Source organism: Pogona vitticeps, chromosome 3, assembly GCF_051106095.1.
Source record: "Pogona vitticeps strain Pit_001003342236 chromosome 3, PviZW2.1, whole genome shotgun sequence".
NCBI classification, from domain to species: domain Eukaryota; kingdom Metazoa; phylum Chordata; class Lepidosauria; order Squamata; family Agamidae; genus Pogona; species Pogona vitticeps.
In genome coordinates this window covers 174,993,863-175,007,066 of record NC_135785.1, presented here as the reverse complement: position 1 = coordinate 175,007,066, position 13,204 = coordinate 174,993,863, and the positions used below count along the sequence as shown (strand labels likewise).

Genomic DNA, 13,204 nt, shown 5'->3' with positions numbered 1-13,204 from the left:
ACATTTAATGTGACCCTTCAATTCATACCCAGACTTGGGAAAGAAGGGTTAACTTTTCCACAAACCTAGCTGAACAATCAGCATTTCCTTGCCAGATGAGGGTGCCTGCATTTGAAGTATCACTGAAATGCACTTTTTTAAAAAATTCAGAGAATGGACAACAGAAGAGGAGAGGATGTCTGTGCTCTACATTGGCCTGCTATGACCAACCCACCTGAAAGATAGGAAAAAAGTAGCTCCTGCCAGTGATCCAAAATGGGATCAGGCAGTCACTACAAAATAGATTGAACTTGATTATCCCAACAGAGGAACAAAATGGGAGAGAAATTGTCCCGCAGTCTATGTGGGTTGGGGGAGAGTCTCAAAGAAGGTTCCTATCTCTGCTTCCAGTTTGCTAGGTCTATGTAGCTAGGGATTGGTGGGTGGATCTGTGAAGGTGGGGGATTCTTTGCAGATCAGAAAGCCAACAGATTTTGCAGACCTCTGAATATATCAACAGCATTCTTATTTTAAAACCTACTGAGATGCACATTTTGATAGCGTTTTAATTATACATTAAATCGTGTATTTTGAAACAAAACGCACATTTAAAATGAGCATTAAAACACTCATTTAAATACATCGTTGGAAAGGACCTTCTTCTGGAATTGAGGATGAACATTGAAACGAAATGAGAAAAAGTACAAAAACGACGTGGGCTAGGAGTAAGATAGTTCCTTACATCCTTCTGTAATTCCTCAATGTCAGCTGTACGCAAAGGCAGTACTTTGCTTTCCATCATGTCAGTACATGCAGACCCATGGGGGTAAACTAGAAATCACCCAAGAGCCAATAATAACCACAGTGGAACAAGGGGAAAAGAGTGAGGACAAACCTTCTGGTCGAAAACCTTGTCAGCCTGAATAAGTGCCTCCTTATCTAATTTTGCTTAATTTGGCCTTAGGCCAATATTCTCCAGGCAGCAAATATAGAACGATACCTTAATCAAGTGATTTGAGAGCTTCAGATATGTTTCAATGAATTATTTCATTTTTGTATTCCCTACCCAGCAGCTTGTTTCTGACGGTGTTTGCTATTTCACCATAAATGGTATCAGGTATGGCTCTGCTGTGGGGGATGAAACCTTAACTTCAAACAACAGAGAGCAGTTGCCAACAGTGCTAGCATTTCACTAATTAATTTCACCAACTGAAATATCCCTGTGATGTTTTTCAGTTAGGGTTAATGGAGTTACACTTGGGAAGCTTTTGGCTCCATGACTCTCCAAATTCATTCTCACTAATTAACAATAATGACGAGGAAACAAATGAATAATTTCAGCAGGTAGCCTTTGGCTATGTATAGAAAACAATTTTTCCCTCAACGTTTTTGGAACCAGACACTCTTTGCTACTTCTGATCAAAATCCCCAGTATGAGACATATTTACACTCCCTGTGTCTGGATTCTGATATGTTACACTGATTTGAATCAATTAGTCTTCATAGTTCCATAGCTTTTCATGATCCACACAGTCTATAGCTTTGCTGTACAGTGGACCCTCGACTTACAGATGGCTCAACTTACAGACGTTTCAAGTTACAGACTTCTCTGGCGGCAAAATTTAGGTTCAACTTGCAGCCTGAGAATCGACCTACAGACCAGAAAAAAAACAAAATGGAACAAAAATGGAACAAAAACAGCTGGTTATGGGATTAATCGGTTTTCAATGCATTGTAGGTCAATGGAGACTCGACCTACAGACTTTTCGACCTGCAGCCACAGTTCCAATATGGATTAATTCTGTAAGTAGAGGGTCCACTGTAATCTGCAAAGGATAGATTGCTCCTCTTCTGGAATTCTGTGGTATGTTCTATTAGCCAATCAATATTTGCAATGGGGTCTCTGCGCCTCTTCATTATCTGAATCCAGTTTGACCACTGGGCATTTCTCACTCCATATATAGTGAAATCTTTTGTTACAAAATCTTCAACATCATTTGGTTTAAGCAGGAAATTAATGCAATGGTCCTACAGTTATTGTACTCTTTGGCATCTCCTTTCTTCATAAGGTAATGGGCTTTAATTCCACAGTCAAATCCAATCCCAATGATTATGACAAGGATAGACTGCAACAACATACAGTTCCTGGGGCAAAAATAGAAAAAGGTTCTGTTGTCCTTAAAAGAATGCAAATGCAAGAGCAGGTGATACCTTTATTAGACCACCAACATTCAATGATAATTAATCTTAACTTCACCCAAGGTAGTATTTAGCTGGATTTCCCATTTCTCTCCCAGTTACTGTGAGATTGTAGCTAAAGAAGAAGGAAGAGAGAAACCTGAGGGTGGTGGTGGTGCATGATGTCACAGCTCCTGCTAATCAGAAAATCCAGGAGCTTTGACCCTTCAAGCTACATTACACAACTAGTCCTTAGGCATAACAGAAAAGGTGTGGGAAGACAAAGCCAGGGGCAGTAAGCCACCCCCAGCACACCTAACTCATTCTCCAGCAGAGCAGGATTATGGAGTAGGATGTATTCAGTGTCAAGGCTGGAGCTCCCACAATCCAGATTTAACTGGTCAGGCATTTGGAGCCTAAGTGGTCTGACTGAATGGACAATGGGAGGTGCTCTTTTCCAGCTCTCACCTTGGCTGATACAATACTTGCAAATAGGATGCTTGGTGTGTGTGTGTGTGTGTGTGTGTGTGTGTGTGTGTGTGTGTGTGTGTGTGAGTGTGTGTGTGTGTGTGTGTGTGTGTGTGTGTGTGTGTGTGTGCGCGCGCGCGCGCAAATGGCACTTAAAATGATGTGCAAAAACCAGGGAGAGTCTTGTGGCACCTTAAAGACTAACAGCTTTATTGGACTGCCAGTGTCATCAGAAAGCTTATTCCAAATAAAACTTACCAGACCAAGAGGTTCCACAAGACACTGTTTTTGTTTTTCTCAATGGATTAACTACCTCCCTCACAAAGAAATAAATGATATGCCAACAATGGAAAAAGTTGAATTTTTGCTCTTATAACTGAGAAAGTAGTCGCTCTAATTTTGTTAATAGTTTTTGTCTTATGTCTTCCCTCAGGTGTTGGACAAAAGGCATGAAGGGACCTCTCTTAAGAATAAGGTGTGTCTGACAGTCTAGTGTGTGGATGGGAAGATATAGTCCTTCAGAGGCTTATACACCTCAGTTCCTATTATTTCTCTCACTAAGCTGACTGGGGCTGATTTCCCCTCTCTTTCTCTCTCTTTCTAACCTATCTTATATCAGCAGATTTTAGGACAAGTTACAATCAAGAAAACCACATTAAAAGAACTAATGGAACTTGATTCCTTTAGAACTATTTAAACCAGTTAAAAATTCAGTTTAGAACTGTGGGATTTGTATTGTACTTACTTGGATTTATGAATACTGGATGCTAACCAGTATTTGGAGGGCTGCACATTCCCAAGCTCTCTTTTAACAACTGCTGTTGTGAAAGGTTGCAAGGTGGAAGGACAAACAACTTATTGTGTCCCCTCAGCCTTGTGGATTTCAATGACCATGTAATAATAATAATAATAATAATAATAATAATAATAATAATAATAATAATAATAATAATAATAATAATAATAATAATAATAATAATAATAATAATAATAATAATAATAATAATAATAATAATAATAATAATACTGTTTTGAGCAACTTCTTTGACTGGATGTCTTTAACTTTCTAGATTGTCTGTTGATTAAGGAAGGCATCCAAACATTTCTAAGATAATACCATGTCATGATTAAACTTCTAACCTCTGTTACCCTATAATCAGATTGGCGACAGAGGTGCAGCATGAGTGGCAAGGTGCTTTTGGAAAGCTGAGGCCAGAGGCTTTTTTCCTTGCTGCACGAAGCTATTTGACATTTACACCATCTTTGTTCTTTGATAAAAGTCAAGCATTGGGAAAACGCAATTCAAGAGCATGCTGTGTCATTTTGCCGTACTTTCAAGAGACGCAAACTATTCACAGCTGTGTCTGATCCTGCCTTGCCTCTGTTGCTATGCCTAATTTAAGGGAAGGAAGGAAATTTAGCAGTGCCTGGTCCCCAACCACTGGCATCTTCCAATATACTAGTGAGGAAAATAGCAAAGATTTGAAAGGTGTATCTCAGGGCTTATAAACATTGTCAAGTCAACAGAATCACATTGAGACAAATCACGAACGTCTTCTCTCTTATATCTGTTTACTATTAATCTAGGCCACTAGTTCTCAACCAGTGGTACATTTACCATATTTGGTGTCCAGTTTTCTTAACAATTACTAAGAACTCAACTCTTCCTTAGTTCATGCATCCTCCTGCAGATGTGAAGTCCTGGCTCCTACTGACCTCACCTGTTACAGGTTATCAATCCAGAGTATGAACATATGTTCCATTTGGCATGCTCACATGTTGCAGTAAAATTAATGCTTCATAGTATTGTTGCAATTTTCAATGACTAATAGAAATATCATTTTTGCTACCGTGCCTTTTAAATGTTCCTCTTAGAAAAAGTGGACTTTTTATTTCTATCATGGTGGACCCAGTTTCTTTGGAGGACTGGTTGGCAGAGTATAAAATATCCAAGAGTCACTGATATACGCAGCCCTGTATGGTAAGCACATCTCAGGGGCATCACATATATGTAGCTGCTGCCACCACCACCACCATGCTATCTGGTTTTACAATTCCTAAACTGGCTACTGGGACAGAGAATAAAAGATCTGGTACAGCAGAGACCATTTTTTTCCAATGAGTTCTGGTGACCTGCTGCTTTCACTGATAATGAGCTGCAGTATATATATAAAGTAAGCAGTCATGCAGTACAAGGCACCACTTTCAAAGGGTACAGTCTGGGCCAGTGGCTATGATGGTTGTAGGAAAATGTAACATTTCCATGGTTTGGTTTAAGAGTAAGGAACTAGTTGGGCAAGGGGAAGCAAATCCCTCTGATTTTGGCCAAGATGGCAAAAGCATGGCCAAACCCACTTATATCCCCAACATTGCTCCCAATGTGTGAAGAAGGCATAATGAAGGTTATTTACCTGATGCTTTGGGAGTTAACTGCCTACTGACACTGAAAGTACTTGGGATGGACTGGGATGGACTGGGAGCTCATTATCAGTGAGTACTCACAAAGTTTCCTTTTCTCATCCATTTTCTCATTCCACATCAAGACATGCCCTGCATTTAGTAAAACCTCCCATCCATCCATCCATCCATCCATCCATCCATCCATCCATCCATCCATCCATCCATCCATCCATCCATCCATCCATCCATCCATCCATCCATCCATCCATCCATCCATCCATCCATCCATCCATCCATCCATCCATCCATCCAATGTGCTTCACCTCAATATTAAAAGCTAAAAAACAATAAATTATTACAATATTTAAAAATATTATAATGGATAAAAGCTAGCGGATAAAACAGTTTAAAATCATTCCCAAAAGCACTAACAAGAAAAACATCAAAATAACAAAAAAGCAGCAATTCTGTTAACATAAGAACCCTCTATTAGGCAGCCAGTTACTGACAAAAGTTCTGCCTGAAGAGAAAGGTCTCTGCCTGCCTGCAGAAGGATGGCAAAAGAGGGACCAGCCTGGTCTCCAGTGGGAGGGACCTCCATAATTTGGGAGCAGTTTGTTTTCACCAAATGCACCTGTGAGGGCGACAGGACCAAGAAATTGGAAGAGACATTGTGGAAGGCAGCATAGCTAATAGATGAGATGCCAGTTGCATGCTGGTCACGTGCCTGGTCAAGCATCCAATCATGTGTTGACATGTAGCTGGCAGCTTGTCAGTTCACTGCAGCAGTTTCCATGATATTCCTCAACGTGTGGTAAAGAGCAAGAGGATTCTGGCCACTGTGTTATGAGCTGCCTAGAGTGGTCTTTTAGGCCAGATGGGCGGGGTATAAATCAAATCAAATCAAATCAAATAAATAAATAAGTAAATAAATAAATCTCCCTATAGAGGTTTAGAAGTGTAGTTAGGGGAGAACTTAGAGAACAGCAACTGCTGGTATGGGTGCAAATGGAATAGTGAGCTACGTGACTTGCTACTTTTCAAACATAGCCATCTTGGGACTAGAGAACAGCTGGGAGGCAGGGGAGAATAGGGCTACAAGGTGAATTTCTTTGCATAGTAGATGGTCATGAAACAATTATTTGTTGTAAGTTAGAAAGCATTTCTTTATGTCAAAAGAATCTAGATCCACATACATCAGGCAGAATCCCACCTCTCCCCACCCACAAAGCTCTTACCTAGGGCTGTTCTTGCTGGTGTGGCATCTTTTTTGATCCAAAACGATACCCAGGATAAGACAACTGTTAATATACAGGGAATGTATGTTTGAATAGTGAAGTATCCCATTCTTCTACTTAAGTCGAAGTAGATGGTCATGACTATATAATCACCTGCAACAATGACAACAAAATCATACTGTTTGATAACTGGTGTGCATCAGCTTGTTTACAACTCACTGGGAGTCTTGGTTTCAGGCAAAAGAAAACAGAGTATTTTTCAACAATCACCTGGTATGTTAACAATCATAGACATCAAAGCTGCCTAAATATAGAATGACTTTATAACGAGGATGTCAAGATCAAAGAGGCTGGAGGGAGACCCTCAAGTTAATATTCATTTAATATTTCCTACAACAAAAATGACAGTTCACTTTGAATTTGACACCAACCAACATAAATTGCAACTTTAAAGCTCTCAAAACTGGTATAGGAACACCTTCCCAGACGTATGCTAACCTTGAAGATGATTCCGTAAGGCATGCAGCGTGTGATATGAAGTGGCCCAGGATGACGCTCTGAGAATTTCTGAGAGTCTCTCTCCTCAGGCCTCTAGGCCTTAGTTTCACAGAACAGCTTTATATCCTAATTTGTGGAGCCTAAATTGAAATCTAAGAAGGAAATGGATTTAATGGAGTAACCCTGTGCATGTCTGTTCAGAAATAAGACCCACTGAGTTTAATGGAGCTTACTCCCAGCTAAGTGGCTATAAGACTACAATCTTACTGTGGAGCAATGCAGTTGCTGTGGAACAGTGATGCATTGAGGGGCTGGAAGACTTCCTCTTTAAGTGATGCACTTAGACACGATTATGTGAAAGTAAATTTTCTTTAAAATCAGTGCGCTTAGTTTCAAGCACACTAACTCGTTGAGAAGAGCGACTTCTATTTCTTTGAGAGAATAGAATTCTAATATTTGAAAGCATCTAGACAAAAGATTTTGAGGACATGTGAGCTGTATCTGTGCCAAGAGAATATGCAGGGAAGATGTGTAGCTCCCGTGGGCTTAAACAGACCCTCAACACCCCAACTTATCCCCTGCCCCAAAAATTTAAAAGCTTTTTTTTGCCAAAGTATATGTCAGCTCAGCAAATCCCTTTGTCTCATTTAGCAATCTTGCTGGGTAATTTTGCCTTGTTTCAAGGTGCCTTACACCCCTGAAGACCCCACCCCTGCAACTGCAAAGCATGGGAGAATTTGTGCAAGTTGTGCAAATTGCTTAAATTACATACCTCAAGTGAATACTCCTGCTGATTTATTTAAGAATTTGAGGCAATAGATAGGGGTCTTAAAACTTTTTTGCCTATTTATATCATGGTGCCAATATAATCCAATTTTCCAGGCATGTTGTGCTTGCTAGTGTATATGTTTACAGGCCTGCTTCTTAAAAGCAGAGGGCATTACAGAGCCCTTGAAGGAAAAAGGAGGTCTTTGTCTCCCTCTTGGCTGAGCGGGAGGAATCTTGTGAGACTTGAAAATACATCATTGAGGTGTCTTCTTTTGTTCAGACACCTACATTAGCGAGAATTGGGAATTTAGCAAGTATTCTTCTCATCCCAATTCTGCTGTCACTGCTTTTCTGTCAGATGTTTCACTGGATTGGTCTTTTCTTTCTCACATTTGAATTGTTTTGAACATGAACAGTGGTCTATAAATATGACAAATAAATATTTTGGGAGGTGTATGTGCATGTGCAGAAACCCACAGTAACTATTGTGGTGCTAATGTGAAAAAAGGTCAATAAAGATCCGCAGATGAGGATGATATTTCATTGCTGACAAATAACCACATTGATTCACCGCTAAGAGCCTGAACCAGCAATTGTATTCAAGGCTAGCTATCTACCTTTTTCTTCTCATTTCCTTTTACAAGCACATTCTCCTTCTGTTCAGCTTTTTTCTAACATAACTGCTTATTTCTTTCTCTTTATACAATGGACTGCAATTTTCATGCCTGCAACCTTCTGTGCTTATGGCTCCCTCCCATTAAGCTGAAATTCAAGATTTCTTTCTTTCTTTAAAGTGCCTCATCTTCTTATGGCTCCAGCAAATGGATTAAAACACATACACATTCTAGAGAAAAATATGTTTAAGAACTCCACAAGTAACGCTATTGAGCTGTATTGTTACACAAAGATTAATCACACAGGTTGATCTAAAATGATAATATACTTGAACTTATTGTCATGGCTACACATGAATGCAGATTCTCTGTGGTGACTTTTATATCTTAGCTTAAATAAACATGAAATGGAATGAAATGATGGTGTGATGCAGGAGGGGGCAGAAATTAGATTGAGACAAGTTATTAGAGTTCTGGGTGATTTCCAATGGTTCAGCAAGGTTTTCTGACTCCTACTTGCGACAATGAAATTAGCAACAATAAAATGACCTCTGTCCCAAAACACAAGACGCACGCACGCACGCACGCATGCACGCGCACACACACACACAGAGTGAGAGAGTTGTTATAATTGGTAGTGATTGGCAATCACCAAACAAAGGCTTTTGTGTAAAAGGCTGGTGAGCTCATATCCTTTTTCTGTTACTGAAAACAAATTTGTAGGAATCAACACCTTGCTCTTCATTAGCACCTGGCTCTGATTGATGAATCATGGGGTTCTAGAAAGAAACAAAACAGATCTGAAGTCCACTTATCCCTGACCTAATTGAATAAGAAGTATCATGGGGTCACGAAGAGTCGGACACGACTAAACGAACGAAACAGTATAATGAAACTCAAGGCACTTGGATTTAAGTTGTTTCATTACCTTAGCTTTTGGTGCTTTCTAAGTAGGTAATCCTAACTCAAAGAGGCACTGGCCATAGAGGGCTAGAGATACTTGGCCTTTCTGTTCTGACTTTTCACTTTGGATGCAAAGTCCTGATTCCCATTTGATACCGAACTACACCTCAACTCACACAACTTATGGGGCTGTCTTACACTAAGTTTGGTCTTTAGAACCATCTGTGTTGTAAGTGTTATATACTCTGAGTGACAGCAGCTCCTTGGGGTACCAGAAGACACCTTTCTCAGTTGTGCTAAAGAAAACCTTTGTAATTCAAGATGCTATGAACCACCTTTCAGATCTATTTTAAGTGATGCATATTCTCTTCCAATGAACCCGCTCCTTCTTTTATAAGATTTCTCATTCAGAGGATTTCCTTTCCTTTGGCGTCTTTACTGTCTTATTGGAAGCATCTACCAAATCCTGCATCTTCTCCCAGAATTCTTCCAAATGGAGAACTCCCATCACTTCTTACCAAATGACTTTGGGGCTGTTCTATTCATGTAATAGATTTTCTCTGGAAGGAAAAAAAAAGCCAGAAGAAGCAGTGGCAGTGGAAATGTACTAGAGGTTTACAAGTGGAACACAGTATCATCCAGAAACCTGCACCATATAGGGCAGAGCAATTGCACAATAAATCCTTGCCTGGTGGTTAACAATATTCAAGCTGATTAATTGGTAAAAAAACAGATACTAATTGTTAATTAATCTGGTAGATCTTAAATTTACATGGATTTACAAATGGGAACATCTTACCAATGGTATGTTCCTCGTCTAATGCCATAGCTTAAAAATGAATACCACAACAGTGGTGCCTCGCTTTACAATTGCCCCGTTTAACAATGAAACTGCATTATGATGAACTTTTTGTGATCGCTTTTGCGATCGCAAAACGATGTTTCCTATGGGGGAATTTTGCTTTGCGATGATTGATTCCCTGCTTCGGGAACCGATTCTTCACAAAACGATGATTTTCCAACAGCTGATTGGCGGTTTCAAAATGGCTGCCGGGTAAACAAAATGGCCTCCTGCTGTTTTCTGGGACAGATTCCTTGCTGCACAGGCAGCGAAAATGGCTGCCCTATGGAGGATCTTCACTGGACGGTGAGTTTACAGCCCTTTGGAACGCATTAAACGGGTTTTAATGCGTTTCAATTGTTTTTTTCTTTTCGCATTACGACGTTTTCGTTCTACAGCGATTTCGCTGGAATGAATTAACGTCGTAATGCGAGGCACCACTTGTACATATTTTCAGGAAGGAGAACTGTTTATACTATTGTCTCTAAAATGTGAAGCTGAGAATGTTTTCATTCACTCAGGATTATAAATGTAACTGTGATCAATAGAACCAAAGAAGCTAACAATAATATCCTTAGATTTTTCTGAACTGGCTGAAGTTCTTTAACAGTGATTTTACATATTCCTATCCATCACTGCAGAGTCAAACAATAGGAGTGTCAAATATATCTTCTTAAAGCCCTGCAACATGCTGTTTGTTGGTCTGAAGTCTTTATTTCTTTGCTCAAACAAGGGTACTTTGCCCAAGCATAAAGTGCTGTTACTCCAATTTTAAGCCACAGCTGTGGAAGCAATCATTCTGGTATTGTTTCACCTACGTAGGTAGAGAAGTGCTTGATTAAATATACATTGGAGGGGATCAATGTACATGTATGTAATTAATGAATCATATCAAGTAACATCCAAGGGAAAGCATACTTTTTTTCTCAAGTAAGAATGTGGTTAAACTAGGTAGAAAGAATGGTATTTGAATCGGATTTAGCATGTTTCACATCTATTCTAAAAAATGTGACTACATGACACATGTGGAAGAGCAGATTGTTTTGACAGGGAATTGTTTTATTTTTATGAGAAGTGAGATATTTTACTCTTCCACTAAAAGACCATTATTCTCCTTGAGGGACATAGTGCCTAAAACTAATCAAGATATTTGACACCTGAGGAAGAAAATCCCACAAATCTGTCTCAACCTACCCCTTACAACAAATGAAATAATAATAAGATAAAATAATATATTTCCATTTCATGACATTCCCAATCAGTTATCTGAGGCAGTTACTTCATTCAAATGGTCAGTCCATCCTTCTCAAATTGTGGGCTTTAGGACTGGAACCACCACCACCATAAATCTGTCAAGGCAAGGGTAGGTAACTATTTTCTGGGGCAGAGTATTGAAGTCCAGTTTGGGAAGAGTCTTGGGTTCTGTATTTCATCTGTCAGCAGGCCTAAGGATTACAGATGCAAATCCTAACTTGTTGTCTTCTCACAGCCAAGAACGAGGAATGGCAACACTCTTTTTCAACAGGCAGGATATCAGGGCAATTCCTGCTGCCCTTGACAGAGTTCTCATTGGTGCAAATGACGTTTGGTGCAAAGGTTTGCGTGTAACTGTACAAACTGTGCAAACTGCCCAACACTTGGGGGGGGGCAAGTGCCTTTTTAAACAATTTGAACCACTAGATGGATCAAATGCTTCTATATCAACATTCAACCAATCCTACTGTATTTGTTGCGAGTGTACTTAATTTTTTAAAAAGAGAAAGGACACTAGGGACGTTTTGCACAAATTACAAAGATCTTGAAGGGAAGAAAAAGAGCCCTTTGACACATTCTCAGGTGGAAGTGGTGAATCTGACACATTCCTATGCACAGTGTTTGCAGTTTAAACACCTTTGAATGCACTCTTATTTTCAATTACAGATATAACAGCAGCAGAAGATTGCAGCAGATGAAAATCCTCATGAGTAGCACCTAACTTGGCAGCTAAAGATTACATAACCCACATCAAGGGATTGTGAAACCTCTACAAAATATTCACTTTCCCCTTTGGCTGTGTCTCTTATAAGTTACTATGCTGTTTTGTTTAATTTTCAAACACTGAGAAGCAATTCAAGATAGGTCAGTGTATAAAGATATAGAGAACATAATCAGAACATGGTCAGAACATAGCAGAACACATCATTCACTTATGCTTCCCAGAGGATTTCACATATATATGAAATCCTCTGGGAATGAGGTCTTAAGAAGACTGATGAGTAGCTATATTTATTAGTTTGGCTCCAATAAGGATTGTATTTTTGCCTCCTAATTCAGACTGCTGATATCTTGTATAGCTGAACTACGTGAGGCAGCCACAAGGACTGTATATCTTGTCTATTATCACACCATGCTGGGGTCATCACCTTATGTATGTGTCCTCTGTTTGGACACTATTATTTATATTTTATACTGGTAATTGGACATTTTAATGACCTTGTGCTGACTTGAGGTTTTAAATAGATGGATGACTAACTAATATACCAAGTAAAAACACAAATAATACATCTTGTTGATTATAACTCAGTTGGAATGATTGGCAACTCTGGTTCAAGCAGAATCACTATAAATGAGAGAAGAAAATAGAAAAGAAAAGAGGTATGTGGATTCGCAAATTAACTGTGGATGGATTTTAATTCTTATTCCACTGTTAGTGGCACACTTAGTTTGAAATATCCAGCTTGGGAATGAGGTTTACTGCAGACTTCATGGGTATAAATTTGGGGAATTTTTTCCCTCCCTTTGCCTCCATTTTTTGCATTGTCTAGTTTGGTGAAGATATTGGGAGAACTTAGAACTTTTCACATTTTTGTGCAATTTTAGTTGGTCCCAATAAGGCATTGATTTTCTGTGGCTTTTATGGATCTAGATTTAAGATGTTTGTTTTGTATAGAAAGCTTGCTACATGCACACACACACATTCTCTCTCTCTCTCACGCACACATAAACATGCACACCACACACTAAATGCATACCTAAAAGGAAAATGAAACCATTTTAGAAATTAATTAGTTATCAAAGAATCTAAGTTACTTTTAGCATCAAATATATCTATCTCTAAATAGAAGCATCATTTCTGCAAAGTTTTTATTACTTTTTAAACATATATCCAGGATTTAATGACATTCTGGTGGACTAGTTTGACCTCTGCTGCTTGTTTCAGAGTAGAACATTTTAATATTCTGCAACAATCAGAAAAGAATATTCTTAAATTGCTGGAATCTTTAGCACAGAAAAAAGACTGCAGGAGAATATGGTACACCCACTGAATCAAAAATAAT

The 13,204-nt window shown here is 39.1% G+C and overlaps 1 protein-coding gene across 3 annotated transcripts in view; it reads right to left on the bottom strand.

The window, feature by feature from the left end:
- Nucleotides 1-13,204, bottom strand: part of GABRG3 (gamma-aminobutyric acid type A receptor subunit gamma3) — a 401,625-nt gene that overhangs the window by 19,185 nt on the left and 369,236 nt on the right. For all 3 annotated transcript variants that reach the window (XM_020796824.3, XM_072994442.2, XM_078390341.1), the window contains one exon: nucleotides 6,264-6,416. In XM_020796824.3, the coding sequence (XP_020652483.1) occupies nucleotides 6,264-6,416 (153 nt within the window). The remainder of the gene's footprint in view (nucleotides 1-6,263; nucleotides 6,417-13,204) is intronic.